Below are 17,349 nucleotides of genomic sequence, written 5' to 3' on the forward strand. Positions count from 1 at the left end.
TCCGAAAATCCATGATTTGAATTATGGCTCGCTCCGATGAGGCAGAGTGGTGGTTCAATTCTGTCTATGATGCTGTGCAACAGATCCCTCGTGGTAAAGTGTGCTCTTACGGCCATATTGCCTGGCTTCTGGGTCAGCGTGAGACTACCCGGCTTTCTTTCTACCTCCTTTGATTCATTATTATTCTATGCACATGCATTGTGCATGGCACGGAAGGGATCGGATTACTGCTGTTGTTATTTGAGTGGCTACAGCATGCCAGCTGAAGCGGTATATAAGCATTGCTTGATTGTTTTCATGAATCTAGAGTCATAACTCTCAAAAAGCTTTACCTAAAAATATGCCCTCTCTGTTCTTACACCACGGACAGCATAGCATATATTCAATTGTCGATTTTGTATATAATCTGACACCCTCTGCAGCTCAAAGGTCACGACAAGTAGGCATGTGCCTTAAATACCTACCCTCCAACAGCCCGGGGACCGACCATTACTACCACGACCAAAATGTGCCATGGCAGCGTGTCTTAAACGCGAAGGGGATGATCTCACATCGGTATGTAGCAATTCCGTTCATCTACTGATTCATCTGTCTCGTTTCATTTCACCGAATGTATTCTTCCAGTCTCGTCGCTGAGCCTGGAATAGCGGTCCCGGATCTGCAGCGAGACAGGCCGCCGTGCTCGAAGAGGAAGGGGTTGATGTGCATGTGGATGGCATGGGGGAGTACTCTGTTGAATTTGGTCGGTTTGGATGGTTTCCGGATCGCCTCCCTAGGGACGAGAGTGGCGATGAATCAGAAACAGAGGAGGCCAGAACTGCGAGTGGTGGTTGAAGGAATGGGATGTTTCACACAACCTTGGCAGTTTATTTCCGATTTTGAGATATACCTGTACCTTGGCGATGATCTTGCTTCGACATACTCAGATTAGCACACGTACAGGAATTGCACACATCTCGGAGGACAGCCGTCGTTGTGTATCATCTGGATACATGTATTAACCGAACATGAGCTTGGTGCAGCTGGGATAGATCCAACGCGGTAGTGCTTGACAACGTCCTCCATACCGTACAACATGCTCTTTTTGTGACATTCTCATACTAAGAGTAGCTTAGATAGCCTGACATGCAGCCGTCCACGGGGGGTAAAATAAAACTAAAGGTAGCTACAACCACAACAACTCGTATGAAACTAAGGCTTGAATGATGTCATACGATTCACCCTGGGTTTGTGGCGGAAATTCAAGACCAAGCATCCATTTTGTGAGGAGACTTCATATTTGTAAACCATGTGTTTTCCCACCGCAATACCCGATCCCTTTGGGTTTGGAATAAACATGGACCTTTCGATTGATGTCGCGCACCGGAACTATCCAAAATCCCCAATCTCAATAACCTATCAAATGCGAGATAAGGAGCCTATACTTTCTAGAAGCACGATTCATTTGCCCCGCATTAGACTCCGGGGAACGTTGTTGGGGGATCTAAAAGTGAGCTAGTCATATCCTATGGCATGACAAGCAACAAAGACTCATTGTTGAGCTGTCAGACCTAGTTAACTAAGTGAAGAATATCATAATTAGATGAAAGCAGCAACTCGAACCCTTGGAATTTAACCCTTTTCTAAAGCTTTAACAGCTAAGAGGAATTCTTATCTTTCCTGATAAGGGACTCGACTGCTCTCCTGTTGTTGGCAGGTTGTTCAAAGGTGGAACCAGAATGAGGAGTTGAATCAGAAGGAGGTGAATTATGTCAGTTGGAGCAGTTTCTGTTGGAGGATTCCCCAGCTACCTGAGGTCACGTGCACCTATATATTTATTAGTTGTAGCTAGCTCGCTTAGAGTCCCACAATGCAACAAGGTTGATATCGGTCCTCTAAGAGTTTCATAGTTATCCTCTTCGGCCTGTTGTCTCTAATAGGTTTTGGGGAACACTCATTTACCCCAAGTTACGTAATGATTTATTAATAGAGAAGCTTTTAGGTTTGACCCGATTTGGACACCGAATCAAGCAACGGAGGCGAAATGACGCATGTGGCTAGTTACGGCAAGGGATTGGGCGACCATTTCCGTGGTAACCTCCTACTAACTCCAAGAAACATGAAGTATGCGTTCTTGTGCATGGCCAAAGCCAGGAACCAAGGTATTGGGATGTATGGAACTATCCAGGTACTGCACAGCACTAAGTCAGTTACAGCACGGTACGGTACCTGTAACCAAGCAAGTAAGGTTATCAGCCTTTAGCGTCAAAGCTATTTCGGAAGCACTAATCCTTGCCACGCCATCTCTTCAATTTTTATCCCCTATATGAGGCCTCCACTTATATGAAATCTTCTTCTTTCTTTTCTTCTTATCAGCAATAGGGGTGATTCAGTTTCTCAGTATATATAAATGTGATTCAATTTCTTGTAAAACTTAGTTAGAGAGCAGTTGTTACAGTGCAGCTGCTTGTAATATGGATTAAGATTGATCCGCTCACCTCTGAAGGTTGATCCGCTCCGATCCCCAACCACCTTATATTTGTTCATTCCACATTCTAATCCCCAATTTAGTATTCTCGTCGCAGTTGCCTCGTTAGATAGATGAATTGAAGTTTTTGTCTTGTTTACCATCTTGACCCTAGATTGAGTCATAACAAATGCTGTTATAAACTTTTTCAGATAGTTAAAGAAAATATTATTGATAAATTGTTGAAAACAGATAAAGATATTTATAAAATCAAAAAGCACTATTTAATATTTATAGATTTTATAGCAAATTCTAAGTGTAGTCAGATTCTCAAATCTGAAATTCATTTGAATGTGATGAAATTTTTATTAAATGTTCAACTTTATAAAATATTTTATTCAATTAATTTATTAAATTATTTATTATAGACAAAGAGTATTGATTTTATTTGATTATAGCATTTAATTTATGAAAATTAATAAAGAATTATATTTTTTTTTCATTATGAGAAATTAAAATTAAAAATGTATAATAGCTGAGTTTGTTATAATAAAATTTTTTATTAAATTTATTTTAAAATAAATTTTTACTACTTTTAATTTCTTTAAATTTATATTATATAAAGATATATATTTAATATCTTAAATAAGATTGACATTAATTGAAATATTATTTTAAAATTAATATTTTTATATATTATGATGTTGTAAAATAGACTAAAATGATCAGAAATTATAACTATTTATATAATAATATAGCAGTCAACCCTACAATTACTTAATATACAAATAATATATAAATGTAGGAAATGGCACTAAGAAAAAAAGCTCTATAAACAGAGTCTTCTCTAAACTTATCTCTTAAAAATCATCTTAGTATTCACTCAGATAATTTATCTAGCTGATAATTGACTATTTGTTCATCTGCATCTATATTGAAGCTGTGATATAATATCAAGATTAAATACTTTTTTTATTTTTTTTAAAGTAAATTTTTAGATGAAAAATCTCTGAGAAAACTACTAAAGATATCAGAAGCAGTTATAGAGTTTGAGAGTCTATAAAAATCAAACTAAAATATGATAACTATGATTGAAAGAAATATAAGATCAAGAAATCTCATATTAAAGAAATAATTCTTTATGATAATTGAAAAGAATTCAAATCAGATATATTAAAAGATTACTGATCTCATAAATGAAATAAAAGATATTTTAGAAAGAGTTAGAGCAAAATAAGACAAGTAGAAAAAGTAAATAATTGAACTTGATCAGCAAGTAAATAGCTTGATAGAGAAATAAAATATTTTATAGCAGGTTGTGAACTTTTTAGTCTTTCAAATCAGACTGACAGATATTCAACAAATATAATAATCAGTCAAACTCAATGACTCAAAATATTTAATCAATAATAAAAAATTAATATTTAAAAATTGACTTTTCTGAATGAAATGCAACCTAGCTGTCAATGTAGATCACTTTTCAATTAGAAGAAAATCATATTATCTATATTGAAAACTGAACTGATAATGAAGTTGTCAGATACTTAGTCTCAAGACTGAAAAAAAATTATTTTCAGAAGTTTGAAATAACTGAAAAAATATTTAAATATCTACAGAGAATATATAAGAATATTAATAAGCTTGAGAATGTAAAAATAGAGTATTAATAATTAATAATAAGAAATAAAGATAATTATTAAATATTTATAATAAAGTTTCTATATTTGACTGATGAAGCTTAAGTTCACAAGAAAAATTATAAAATAGACTTTTTTATAAGATTTTCTTTGATCTTCAACACATAATTACAGCAGTCTGCATCAATTGCAGCATCTTTCATGAGATTCAAAAGATCTGCACTAGTATAGCTCACTATATTAAAGATATACTTAGTCAAAACAACTGATAGTTACTTAAATATAAAGAAACTTTTATAATTTAAATCAGCTGTGAGAAACTCTCTTAACTTAAAATTGTAAATTGACATCAATCACACTAGTATAAATAACTGAGAATAGACTGAAGAATAAAAATTGAAAAAAGAATATAAAATACTTCAATTGTCAAAGTAAAGATCATATAGTATGAAATTGCTTATATAAGTAAAATATAGAACTGAATGAAATGAATATTGAAATTGCTATCATCAAGTCAGAAAAAGATTAAATCTAAGAAAAGTCTTCTTCTCAGATAAAATAGTTGTACTAAAAACTTTAAATATAAATTAGTTGATAAGTGAAAATTTTTTTACTATACATATCAAAGTAGTTTTTAATAAATATACTATTTTTATAATAGCGCTAGTAAATTCTAAAGCAAATTGCTATATTCTTATCAATGTAAACTTTGCATATAGATGTGTTAAAGTCTGAGAAATAAACTCAGAAAAGTTGACAGAAGATCATCAGATTATGAAATTCAATAATCAGAGAGAGATTTTAATGATAGAAGTTATCTCTGTATATTTGTGAGTAGAAAAATAAAAATTTCTCAATATATCAATGCTAATGATAGATTTGAGAAGCACTGATATGATTTTAAAATGATTCTAACTGGTAAAGTAAAAGATATAACTAAATATGAAGAATCAATATCTAGTTTGACCATGTATATAAATAACTGAAAATAGAATATCAGAAAAATGTAATAAAATAATTTCAAAAAAGATTCTAAAGAGATCAGTAGTAAAGTCAGAGTATCAATAAGATGTAAATCAATAAAATAGACTTATTAATGAGAAATTCAAACAGAAAGTTGCTGAAAGACTTGTGAGAACTTAAATAAAAAATAAATTGAATAAGTAACGAAGAATAACATTCATTGAGAGTATGATCTTTCCTCATCATAAGAGAAGTAAAAAGTCAGAGATTTTTATTTCAAGTCTCTATGAAATAGATAGAATTATTAAAAAAAAGAAGGTTATTTTTAATATAGAACTGAAGGATGAAAAGATAATTAATAAACAACTGTCAAAGAACTATAAGAATTTCTATAATATTTTTTCAACGACTATCTTTGATCAATTATTACTTTTTCAAAAAGAAGTGAACTATAGGATTGAGTTTGAGAAAAAACTGATTTAAATAAAGCTATTGATTATATATCATTATACTAAATGAGCTTGAAAAAATTTAAAACAGTCAAGCAGTATTTTGAGATTAATCTAGAGAAAAGCTTTATTTTATCAATGATTTTCTCATTTATATCTTTAATTTTTATAGCTTATACAGTGAGTAAGCTAAGATTTTGTATGAATTACTGTCAGATTAACACAATCTCAAAAAAGAATTGATATTCAATTTTACTAGTTGATAAGCTCATAAAGTGACTAAATGAGACTAAGTTTTTTATCAAATTGAACATTTGTCAAAGTTTTCATCAGATATACATGCATTCTGAGATTAAAGATCTGACTGCTTTAAGAACATGTTATAAAATCTACAAGTATAAGATTATGCTTTTTGATCTAAGCAATAATTCAGCAATCTTTCAACACTTTGTGAATATTATCTTCTTTAACTACTTGAATCAGTTCATGATTACTTTTGTGAATGATCTACTTATCTACAGTAAAATCTTAAAAGAACAAAAGAAGCATGTTAAAAAAATATTAACTAGATTGTGAAAAGCTGAACTACAGACAAACATTTTAAAATATGAATTTCATGTTCAATAGACAAAGTACTTGAGATTTACTTTACTTATTAAGAAATCAAAGTTGTTAGAAAGCGAATGCGAGCTGCATAAGAAGGAAGCTCTCTGCATTACTAACTGCTATATAACAAATTACTAAATTTGAAGAGGAAAAAAGGTGTTAGGGTCTGCTTAGATTATAAATAACCCATATGATCATGTGACTGAATCATGAAACAGCTCATGTGATCACGTGACTGGGTCACAGCTGATCCGCTAGGTCCTATGTGGGGCATGGTCATGTGATGAGGATAAACCTAGCCTTAGCACCAAGTCTAACATCACCCATTGATCTAGAAGTAGGCATGTCCTCATGCTGGAAGATCATCATCATCTTTGTCTTTCAGATAGCTGCTCATCTCTCATGTTCTTACTCATTCATCTAGATGTTTCAGTGATTCAATTTTAGTGAGATTGATCTCATGAAAATTCTGTATTTTATAAAATGATCTATTAAAGTTGAAGATAAGATATTATGAAGAATTTTTATCAAATCTCTTTCAATACATCTGATACTGCAGCTTGCTTTGACTTATTTGACTGATCAGTATACAATCTATCTCTCATTCATTCTCTTTGTCTATTTCAATTGAGTCTGATGATTTGACAGTCTGATTAGATAGAAAGTCTCTGAGATTTTTATATAGCTTGTATAAAGAGAAGATTAAATGAATCTTCATCATTGCAGAGAAATTCAATTTGTAGATATTGCTCATCTTCTTCAGAATTCTGAAGAGATCAGCATTCTGCTCTGTCAGTTCACATTTTAATCAATTCATTTTATACGATCTCAATATTAGATAAATAAAATATTTTACTACAAAGTTAGATTCTCAGTAATATTTATCAGTTTGTCTCTTCATCTGTTTTTGTATAATTTTTATATCTCTACTTGTTTGATTTCAAATCTCTCTCATTCAGTGAATGAAGCTTCTTGCTGCTTTTCAATTTCTTTTCTCATTCATATTTAATTTTTTTATTAGTAATTGTTAGTCAAATGACATTGAGATTCATATTCATTTACTATGAGAAAGAGAGAGATCTCTATGAAGTATTTAAAATAGCTGTAAAGACATAATCTATAATAAGCAGTCACTCATCTCAGTCATCTTGATAGTAACTGATATAGAAAAGAAGATAGATGATAATATATTAATTCATCATCTTTGTCTATTCATCAGTTTGTGTATGATATGCTGTTAAAAGTTTCAGTTTTATACTCAGAATTTATGTGAACTTATTTCATAAGCTTAATATGAACTGAGAGTCTTGATCAGAGACAATTGAGTCAGATGTCTCATTATATGAATAGTAGAATTGAATGAATAGTCAGATCAGCTTCTGAGCTATAACTTCTTAAATGATTAAAATAAAGATTATCTTCTTACTTAGCTAATATACTATAATTAAAATGACATTATAATCTGTTTTGCTTTTTAATATATTCATAAAGTTCATATTAATATATTGCTATATTTATTCTGATATTAATAATAACTTTAGCAAATTAGAAGTCTTATCTTTTGAAATTTTACTGATCTGATATATATAATAGTTCTAAACATAGTGCAGAATGTCTGTTCATCAGATGACTTATCAATAATATAATTGTATCAGAGTTAGAGTTTTTTATTTTTCAGAATATACTAGTAAAGGTAAAATATTACTGAAATGACTGAATCAAAGATATTGATCAGTATGTGAACAATTGCCTAATGTGTTGATGAATGAAGATCTATTATGATAAAACTTCAGAACTATTGAAGTCACTATCAATTCTCAGTAGAGTCTAGTAGCACATCTTAATGAACTTCATAAATAACTCTATGACAAAAAGAGATTATGATATAATATTAATAATTATCTATTAACTAAGTAAGAAGTTTATATCTATTTCTATTACAAGAAAGACAGATGTTAAAGAGTTGATAAGACTGTTCTTAAAGTGCTACTATGAGTATTATGAAGTATCAGATTCAGTTATATCAGACTGTGAATCGCAATTCATTTCAGACTTTTAAAGTAAGTTCATCAGATGATTGAAAGTTAAACTGAAGCTATTATTAACTTATCATATGCAAACAGATGGTCAGATTAACATTGTCAATCAATATCTAATGATCAAACTCTATCTATATATAAACTACTATTAGAACAACTAGAATAAATAGTTGTCAATAATGAATCATGTTACTGGAGCCCTAATAAATAAATCAACTGAGATAATATTATTTCAAACTACTTATAGATATAAATCTTAAATATTCTTTAATTGAAAGTCATTATTAAAGATACTATCTAGAAGAGAAAAGCTTAAACAAGAAGATACCAAGTAGTGTATCATTCAAATGAAGAAAATCTGAAAACTAGCAGTAGACAATATGGAAAAAATACAATAAATCATAAAATTACAGGTCAATAAGCACCACTGAGAGTCAAACTTTAAGATAGAAGATAAGATTTTCTTATTACTTAAGAACTATAGAATTCAACAGCCTAGCAGAAAGTTAATAAAGTAAAATAAAAACTTCTTTAAAATAATTAAAAAAGTGAGAAATAGCTATAGACTAAAACTATTAAATAATATGAAGATCTACTTAATATTCTCCCCTGATAAATTATAAAAAGCTGTGAATAACCTTCTACTGAAACAACTAAATAAAATATCAAAATTGATCAAAATACAGAATAAAAATAAATAAGAAGTTGAGAATATTCTAGCAAGCTATATCTACTATAAGAAGCTTCAATATCAGGTATAATAGCTAAAATCTGACGATAATTTAATATAGTATCTAGCACAAAATTTAAAAAGATTTCTACATCTAATTTGAGAATTTTATATTATAAATTCAATAAAAGTAGAGCTTTTAAAGCAATTGAGTAATTGATTGAAGACTTGAAAAAAGGATGATTATTTAGTAAATTAAGTAGATAATAATCTATCAGTATAAGAACATGTCTAAACTTCAAAAAAAAGTAATGTAATAGTATAGAACAAGCTCTGTAGCCTTCTCAACAGTATAAGACTGAGATGATCAGTAATCATAACTATTTATATACAGTAATTATAACAATCTAGATATTAGCATAGCAATCAACTTCATAATTACCCTATATATAAATAATATATAAATGTGATAATCACATAACAAATTATGCTAAAGAAAAAAGTATATAAACAGAATCTTCTTTGAGCTTATCTTTTAGAAATTATATTAGTATTCACTCAAATAGCTTATTTAGTTAACAATTAAACACCTGTTCAGTTACATAAAAATTGAAGCTGTGATAAGATTATTATATTATATTCTTCTGATATTTTATTCTCAATTGTTCATGTAGTTAATCAAACTAGATATTGATTCTTCATATCTAGTTATATCTTCTACTTTACTAGTCAGAATTATTTTAGAATTATATTAATACTTTTCAGATCTGTTATTAGCATTGATATATTGAGAAATCTTTATTTATCTACTCATAAATACAAGAAAATAACTTCTATAATTGAAGTTTCTCTCTATTTATTGAATTTCATAATCTAATAATCTTTTATCAACTTCTTAAAGTTTGTATTAAAAAGATTATAATAATTTGCTTTAGAATCTACTAATATTTTTATAAAAATAGTATATTCATTAAAAGCTACTTTAATATATACAATAAAAAAATTTTCACTCATCAACTGATTCACATTCAAAGTTTCTAATACAACTATTTTATCTGAGAAGAAGGCTTCTCTCAGATTTAATCTTTTCTCAACTTGATGATAGTAGTCTCAGTATTCACTTTCTTTAATTCTATCTCTTACTTGCATGAGCAATTTCATACTATATGATCTTTGCTTTAATAATTGAAGTATTTTATATTCTTTTTTCAATTTTCATTCTTCAGTCTATTCTCAGTTGTCTATGCTGATATGATTAAAGTCAATTTACAGTTTCAAGTTGAAGAAGTTTTCTCATAGTTGATTTAAATTATAGAAGTTCTTTTATAATTGAATAGCTATCTATTATTTTAATTGAGTATATTTTTAATATAGTTAGCTGTTCTAATATAGATTTTTTAAATCTCATAAAAAATATTGCAATTGATATAGGTTACTATAATCACGCATTAAAGATTAAATAAAATATTATAAAAAATATCTAATTTATAATCTTTTTTATAAACTCAAGCTTTATTAGTTAGATGTAAAAACTTGATCATAAATATTTAATAATCATCTTTATTTCTTATTATTAGTTATTGATATTTTATCTCTTTATTCTCAAGTTTATTGACATTTTTATATATTCTTTATAGATATTTAAACACTTTCTCAGCTGTTTTAAACTTTTCAGAATAAGTTTTCTTTATTCTTAAAACTAAGTGTCTGACAGCTTCATCATCAATTCAGTTTTCAATATAAATAATATAGCTTTTTTCAGTTAGAAAGTAATCTACATTAATATTTAGTTTACATTTTATTCAAAAGAGTCAGTTTTTAAATATCAGTTTTTTTTCATTGATGATATGCTTAGAGTCATTGAGTTTAATTGATTGTTATATCTGTTAAGTATTTATTAGTCTGATTTAAGAGGTTAAAGAGTTCACAATTTACTATAATACATTTTATTTCTCTATTAAGCTGTTTACTTGCTGATTAATTTCACTTAATTACTTTCTCTACTCATCTCATTCTACTCTAACTCTTTTTAGAATATCTATTATTTCATTTATTAGATCAGTAATCTCTTGATATATCTGATCTGATTTCTCTTCAATTGATATAAGAAATTATTTCTTTAATATAGAATTTTTTAATTCAATATTTCTATCAATTAGAGTCATTATATCTCAATCTGATTTTCATAAACTGTCAGACTCTCTAACTGTTTTTAACATCTTTAGCAGTCTTTTCAGAGATTTAAAAATAAAAGTAGATATTAATTCTCAGAGGTTTTTATCAAAAAACCTATTTTAAAAAAAGGAAAAAAAGTATTTAATTTTAGTATTATATTATAGCTTTAATCTAGGTGTAGATGAATAAATATTTAATTGTTAGCTAAATAAACTATCTGAGCAAATACTAAAATAAGTTCAAGAAAAGCTCTATTTATATAACTCTTTTTTTTTAATATAATTGCTAGATAATTACTATATTTATATATTATTCATATATATAGTAATTGCAGAGTTATTTACTATTGTCTAGGCAGTTACAATTACTGATTATCTCAGTCTGTGATGATTATACTATTGAGAAAATTAGACATAAGTCTATTCTACACTATCATACAAAATAAATATAAAATTATTATTTTTGAACTATAAGTTTCTTAACTTTTTAATGATTTAAAAATTTTTTTCTATATGAGATATAATATAGCATTGAGCAAGATTTTTTTCATATAGTCACTATAAGATAGAAACTTTTATTTAATGATCTGAAATAATTACATACAGTTGCATTTAAAGATTAAAAAATTCTTATATAAAAAAGTTTATTTTTCTTATTTTAAAGCTTAATTTTCAAAAATACTGTAATAGAAGATGCTGTTTGTTGTTTGTTGAAAATATCTTTTTATGAGAATACTAAAATAAATGAACTAAGTATCAAAAGGAAATATGAAAAGCTCTATAATTAAAATCTTAATAGCATAGATATATAAACGCTGTGAGTGCTATAAAGAGAAGAGAATAGCAATAAATAAAATATATATGTAGAATTGAATAGTAGCTAATCACTGAATCTCTTAAAGAAACTTCATAGATTCAAAGTATTTATATATATAAATAATTAGCAATAGATTTTATCTCTAATCTTTTATAAAATGGAAAATTAATAATATAATAATTTAAATTTTCATGAAGTACTGATTTTATTCCTCAGAAAGTGCTGATGCTAAAGAACTGATTTGTGAGAAATGTTGATCTGTGCTGATCTCAAATGCTTAATTTTGAGATGATGCTGATTCTTTAATAAGTGTTGATTCTAAAGTGCTTTGATAAGCAATGTAAGATAAGCAGTATGAGGACAAGAAGCTAGTATAGAGAATCTTGACATCACACTTTTATCTGAATTAAATGAACATCTACAAGAATTAGCTCTTTTATTTCAAATAGTTAACTTCAATAAGAATAACTCTATATTTTTCTTTCAACTTGATCTTTATATCTTTGTGAAATTTATTAACTTTATTCTTAATAAAATTCTTAGTAGTATTTAACAAAAAATCTGAGTTTTCTTCTAGTCTTTATATGAGCATTTCTATTTATCTATTTTATCTTTTTATATATTTTGTCATCATTCATATTATATTCATATTGCTTTCATTTGTATTTATTTTATTTATTGATAAGTTTCTCCTCTAAACTCAGAAGTATATATATTGTATTTATCTCTATTCATGTTGTTGCTTGCAGAAGTATCCAATGATTCTGCAGCTCATGTTCTTGAAGATATCTATTTATCTTCTCTTAATTTAATTTGTTTTTCATGATCAAAGCTTTCAAAACAATCACTTTTTATTAGATTCTTGCTGCAATTCAGCAATGCAGTCTATGTGAGACATTTTATACCTCAGATAAAAGAATGTTAGGCTCAGCGCCCGACCGAGCCCGACCGAGGCTCGGTGCCCGGTTAGACTCAACGTCGGATTAAGCTTGGCGCCCGGTTAGGCCAAATATCCTCACGTGATCAAATGACCATGCGGGTGGTTATAACCCAGGCAGGCCCCAGCACCTCTTTCATCCCATCAAGCTTAGTATTTCATTATATAGCAGTTAGCAATGCAGAGAGTTTCCTTCTTATGCAGCTCACATTCACTCCCTAACATAATACTAAGCTTGATCCTACTCCTTCTACTCAGGATTGAGTAGAACCTGCTCAGTGAGAATCTGATGACACAACATACAACAGCAACTCATCTCTCTTACTACTCATCAGAGAGACCCAGACCAGGATGACCACCCCAGACTTCCAGCCCTCTGAAAAGACCAAGAGGGACTGATGATATGTTCTAACTAGGCCAATCAATCAATCACAGGTCTTGCTTGAAGAATTCAGACAGGCAATTCACTCAGACAAGGATCATGTCTACAAAGAGTTAGCAGCAATCTTTGACAGCATCTTTGATGATGAAAAAATGTTGAGGAATACAATCACATGTCTGAGGATGGAATGAAACAACATCACTGACCAGGTCACTGTCAAGCAAAGCCAGATTGATGAGCTAATTGCTGAATGTGATGAACTTAGTCACACTCTGATCTGCATGACAGTCAGCAATTAAGCAGCAAGTCAAGATGTCACTTCCTCTGAGACTACCTGGAGGTCTGTCAAGATTGATGATTCAAAACACCTCACTGACAGCAAGAAGTCAAAATTTGAACACTGGCTCTCTCAGATGAAGAACAAGCTCTGAGAGAACACTGACCACTATCCTACTGAATACATGAGAATTGCATACATTGAAAACCAGACTGATGGGGATGCAGCACATCACATTGCACCCTGTATGGAAGAGAATCACTCCAAGCAATATCAGACTGCAGAAGAGATATTTGAGCATCTCAAGTCAATATATGAGGATGCTAACAAGCTGCAAAATGTCAAGAGTGATTATTGCAAGCTGATTATGCACAATGAGAACAATTATCATGAATTTGTCACAAAATTCTTACACCTGGCAGGTGAGGTCAAGATTGTCAAAGAGGACTACAAGACAGACTTCAATGACAAGCTGTCCTTTGATCTTCAGAGGACAGTGACAGTAGTCAATGCAATCATCAATACATATGCTGAGTTTCAGAAGATCTGTGCTTAGGCAGCTCACATTCTTCAGACAATCAATGTCACTCAGAAGTCAAAGAGCTTGTGAGAAAATGAGTCTAATATCTTCAAGCAAAACACTCTGTGAGTCTCTGACAGTCAAACTTTCTACAGCATCTCAGTCACAAAATCCTCTATCATAAAGGAAGTCTTGAGTGCTTGTCCAGATATTCAGTGCTACTACTGCAAGGAGAAAGACCACATTGCCAGAAACTGCCCTGTGAAGCAGAAGTTTCAACAGGTGATCACTGAGCTCACAGAGAATGACACTCCTGAGTCTTCAGCAGATTTGAGAAAAGAGTGAGCCTGAGAGAAGACTTCATCTCAGGTAGTTCAATAGTCTGTGAGAGGTTTGAGATGAAGGACTTGATTGAGAGAAAGAGCTTTAATGTCTCAATTAAGTTAGCTCACAATGGAATTGCTACTTCTACAAATTCTCTCACTGATACTGAAGCAAATGATGTGAATTTTATTGATATCTGATACACTATAGAATTGGCAAGATTCTTCAATAGAAAGTTTCAGAAACTCTCATTCAAATGCTGCATGAAGAGATACAATGATGTCTCTGGCAGGATGATAGACTGCACATTGACTCTAAACCTCTGAGTGAATGACTGAAGATTCTGGAATGTTCCTCTGCTGATGACAGATCTAGACCAGTACCTTGTCATCCTGAGATGAAAGTGATTGGCAGCACAGGATATATGGCTGAATGTTAAAAATCAATGTCTGGTTTGACTGAGTGAATAGTCTATCCTGAAACAGATGACAGAGTCAATGCTGAAGATAGTGCTCTGATCAATACTGAAGTGTCCAGACTCTAAGCCTGAGCATCAGACAGATGCAAAATGAAGAGAGATCAAACTGAACAAGGAGATCAGACAGGAGCATCAGACTTGACTCTGCAGATTGAAAGGGACCAGCTCAGTCATGACATCTAAGACAAGGCAGGGACTGACCTGGGAGGAGACAGCACCACAGATGATGAATATGAACTTCATTGAGACTGCTTCTTTTCACAGTTATATGAAGAACAAGAACTTGACAGTCTTCATAATCAGTCTGTATGAAATTGATAAACAGCTTGAGAAGAAGTGAAGTTTAGTGAGAGCTGAGGAGAAGTCTGATGAGGAGCTGATCAGCAACTTATCAGAATGATTGAAAGGTCAGGAGGACTGTTTCTCAAAGAAAGCATCAGATGAATTATCTCCCCTATGAAAGAATGTTGATTTTAAGATAGAGCTTCAGTCTGACACTGATCTCATTCAGGACATTGGACATGCATCTCTATATAAGATGAATCTGGAGGAACTAGAAGCAGTGAAGACCTACCTTGAAATCAACCTAGCAAAGGGCTTTGTCATTCCAAGTTCAGTCCTCTACACCTCTTCAATCCTGATTGCTTGTAGTGGGAAGAAGCTATGATTCTGCATTGACTTTCACAAGCTGAATGCTATGATCAAACAAGATCAGTATTCCTTGCCTCTAATAGATGAGCTGATGGACTGACTCAACAGAGCAAAATACTTTACAAAGCTGGACATTCAGCAGAGGTTTCATTGCATCTGAATGAACTCTAAGTCAGAGGACCTGACCATCTTTAGAACCTGCTACAGAACCTATAAATACTGAGTGGTCCTCTTTGATCTTACAAATGCCTCTGCCTGCTTTCAACAGTTTGTCAACAGTATCTTCTTTGACTACCTGGACAAGTTTATGACAGCATTCATGGATGACCTTCTAATCTACAGCAGGACTCTCAAAGAACACAAGCAGCAAGTGAACCTGGTACTGAACTGATTAAAGACAGCAGGCTTGCAAGCTAGCATCCAGAAATGTGAGTTTGCTGTTCAGAGAACAAGATATCTGGGGTTTATCATTATCACAGAGGGGATTGAGACAGACCCTGAGAAGACTGCTGTCATCACAAAGTGACAGATCTCAATCACAGTAAAAGGTGTTCAATCATTTCTAGAATTTGACAACTTCTATCAGTGATTTATAAGGAACTATAGCTGAATTGCAAAACCACTATACCAGTTGACAAAGAAGACAGTTTCATTTGTGTGAACATCAGAATGTCAATCAGTCTTTGAGAAACTGAAGAAGCAGCTGGTGAAGGCTCCAATTCTACATTACTTTGACCCTGGATGTGAAACCCACATTGAGACTGATGCCTCAGATGAAGTGATGACTGAAATACTGAGTCAAAGATTGAATGATAATCTTTGACACTCTGTGGCCTTCTACTTCAAGTCAATGAATGGTGCAGAGCTCAACTATGAGATTCATGACAAGAAAATGCTTGCAGTCATCTGAGCATTGCAGGAGTGATGAGCTGAGCTTGAGGAACTACAATGGAAAGAACAATTCAAGGTTCTCACTGATCATCATGCACTGGAATACTTCATGACAATCAAGAAGCTGAATGCATGTCAGACCTGCTGGACAGAATTCCTTTCTCATTTCTATTTTGAGATTAAGTATCAATCAGGTAAGGTCAACCTGCTAGCTGATGTGCTGAGCAGGCCTGAGCAGATTAAGAAGCAACAGGACAGCTGTATGCAGATTCTTCTAGAATCAGAAACTCTTGACCCTCAGATCACTCTCTCTATGAATATTGCTGGCATCAACTTCTCAGAGGAAGAGAACATTGCTGAATGCATAGTGTCTTTAAACAAGACAGCTACCTCAATTGAGCCCCTGTGGCAGCAAGTAGGAGAGAAGAATAGTCCCTATACAATGAAGGATAATATGTTGCTCTACCATGGAAGATTGATAGTGTCTGTTCAGAAAGAAACTCTTATAGCTGCTCTGCTAAAGAAAATTCATGATCAGATCTCAACAGCACACCCAGAAGGACAGAAGACCCTGACTCTGATTCACCTCTGCTATTGATGAATCATCTGATGAGTGAATATCTTACACTATGTTCAGAACTGTCATACATGCTGAGTTAATAAGATCTCAAGGGACAAAGCTCCTGGCCTGCTAGAGTCACTATCAATATCAGAACAGACATGACAGCATATCACAATGAACTTCATGAATGTGTCAAAGAGCAAAAGTGACTGTGATGTCATTCTAGTTATAGTCTGTTGATTAAGCAAGAAGGCAATTTCAGTTCCTATCACCTGTGAAGTTACAGCCTGAGAGCTGACTTGATTATTCATCTGATTCTACTATTTCTATAATAAGGCACCAGACTTGATTGTCTCTGACTGCAGCCCTCAGTTCATATTGAACTTCTGGGATGAGTTCACAGAAATTCTAGACATAAAGTTGAAACTCTCAACAGCACATCACACACAGACAGATGAGCAGACAGAGACAACAAATCAGTATATTGTCACACATCTTCACTCATATGTTAATTACTATCAAAATG

At 31.5% G+C, this 17,349-nt stretch overlaps 2 protein-coding genes across 2 annotated transcripts; both read left to right on the forward strand.

The window, feature by feature from the left end:
• Positions 1-23: 23 nt before the first annotated feature.
• On the forward strand, positions 24-834 carry PAAG_01607 (MGMT family protein; the record flags this gene model as incomplete). The annotated part of the gene is made up of 3 exons (XM_002796553.1): positions 24-138; positions 423-555; positions 648-834. The coding sequence occupies 3 exons, from the start codon at positions 24-26 to the stop codon at positions 832-834; spliced, it is 435 nt and encodes a 144-aa protein (XP_002796599.1).
• Positions 835-13,581: 12,747 nt separating this feature from the next.
• On the forward strand, positions 13,582-14,262 carry PAAG_01608 (hypothetical protein; the record flags this gene model as incomplete). The annotated part of the gene is made up of 2 exons (XM_015844394.1): positions 13,582-13,945; positions 14,081-14,262. 2 exons carry the CDS (start codon positions 13,582-13,584, stop codon positions 14,260-14,262), a joined length of 546 nt encoding a protein of 181 aa, XP_015701302.1.
• Positions 14,263-17,349: the final 3,087 nt, after the last annotated feature.

Source organism: Paracoccidioides lutzii (genome assembly GCF_000150705.2).
Source record: "Paracoccidioides lutzii Pb01 unplaced genomic scaffold supercont2.3, whole genome shotgun sequence".
In the NCBI taxonomy this organism is placed as follows: domain Eukaryota; kingdom Fungi; phylum Ascomycota; class Eurotiomycetes; order Onygenales; family Ajellomycetaceae; genus Paracoccidioides; species Paracoccidioides lutzii.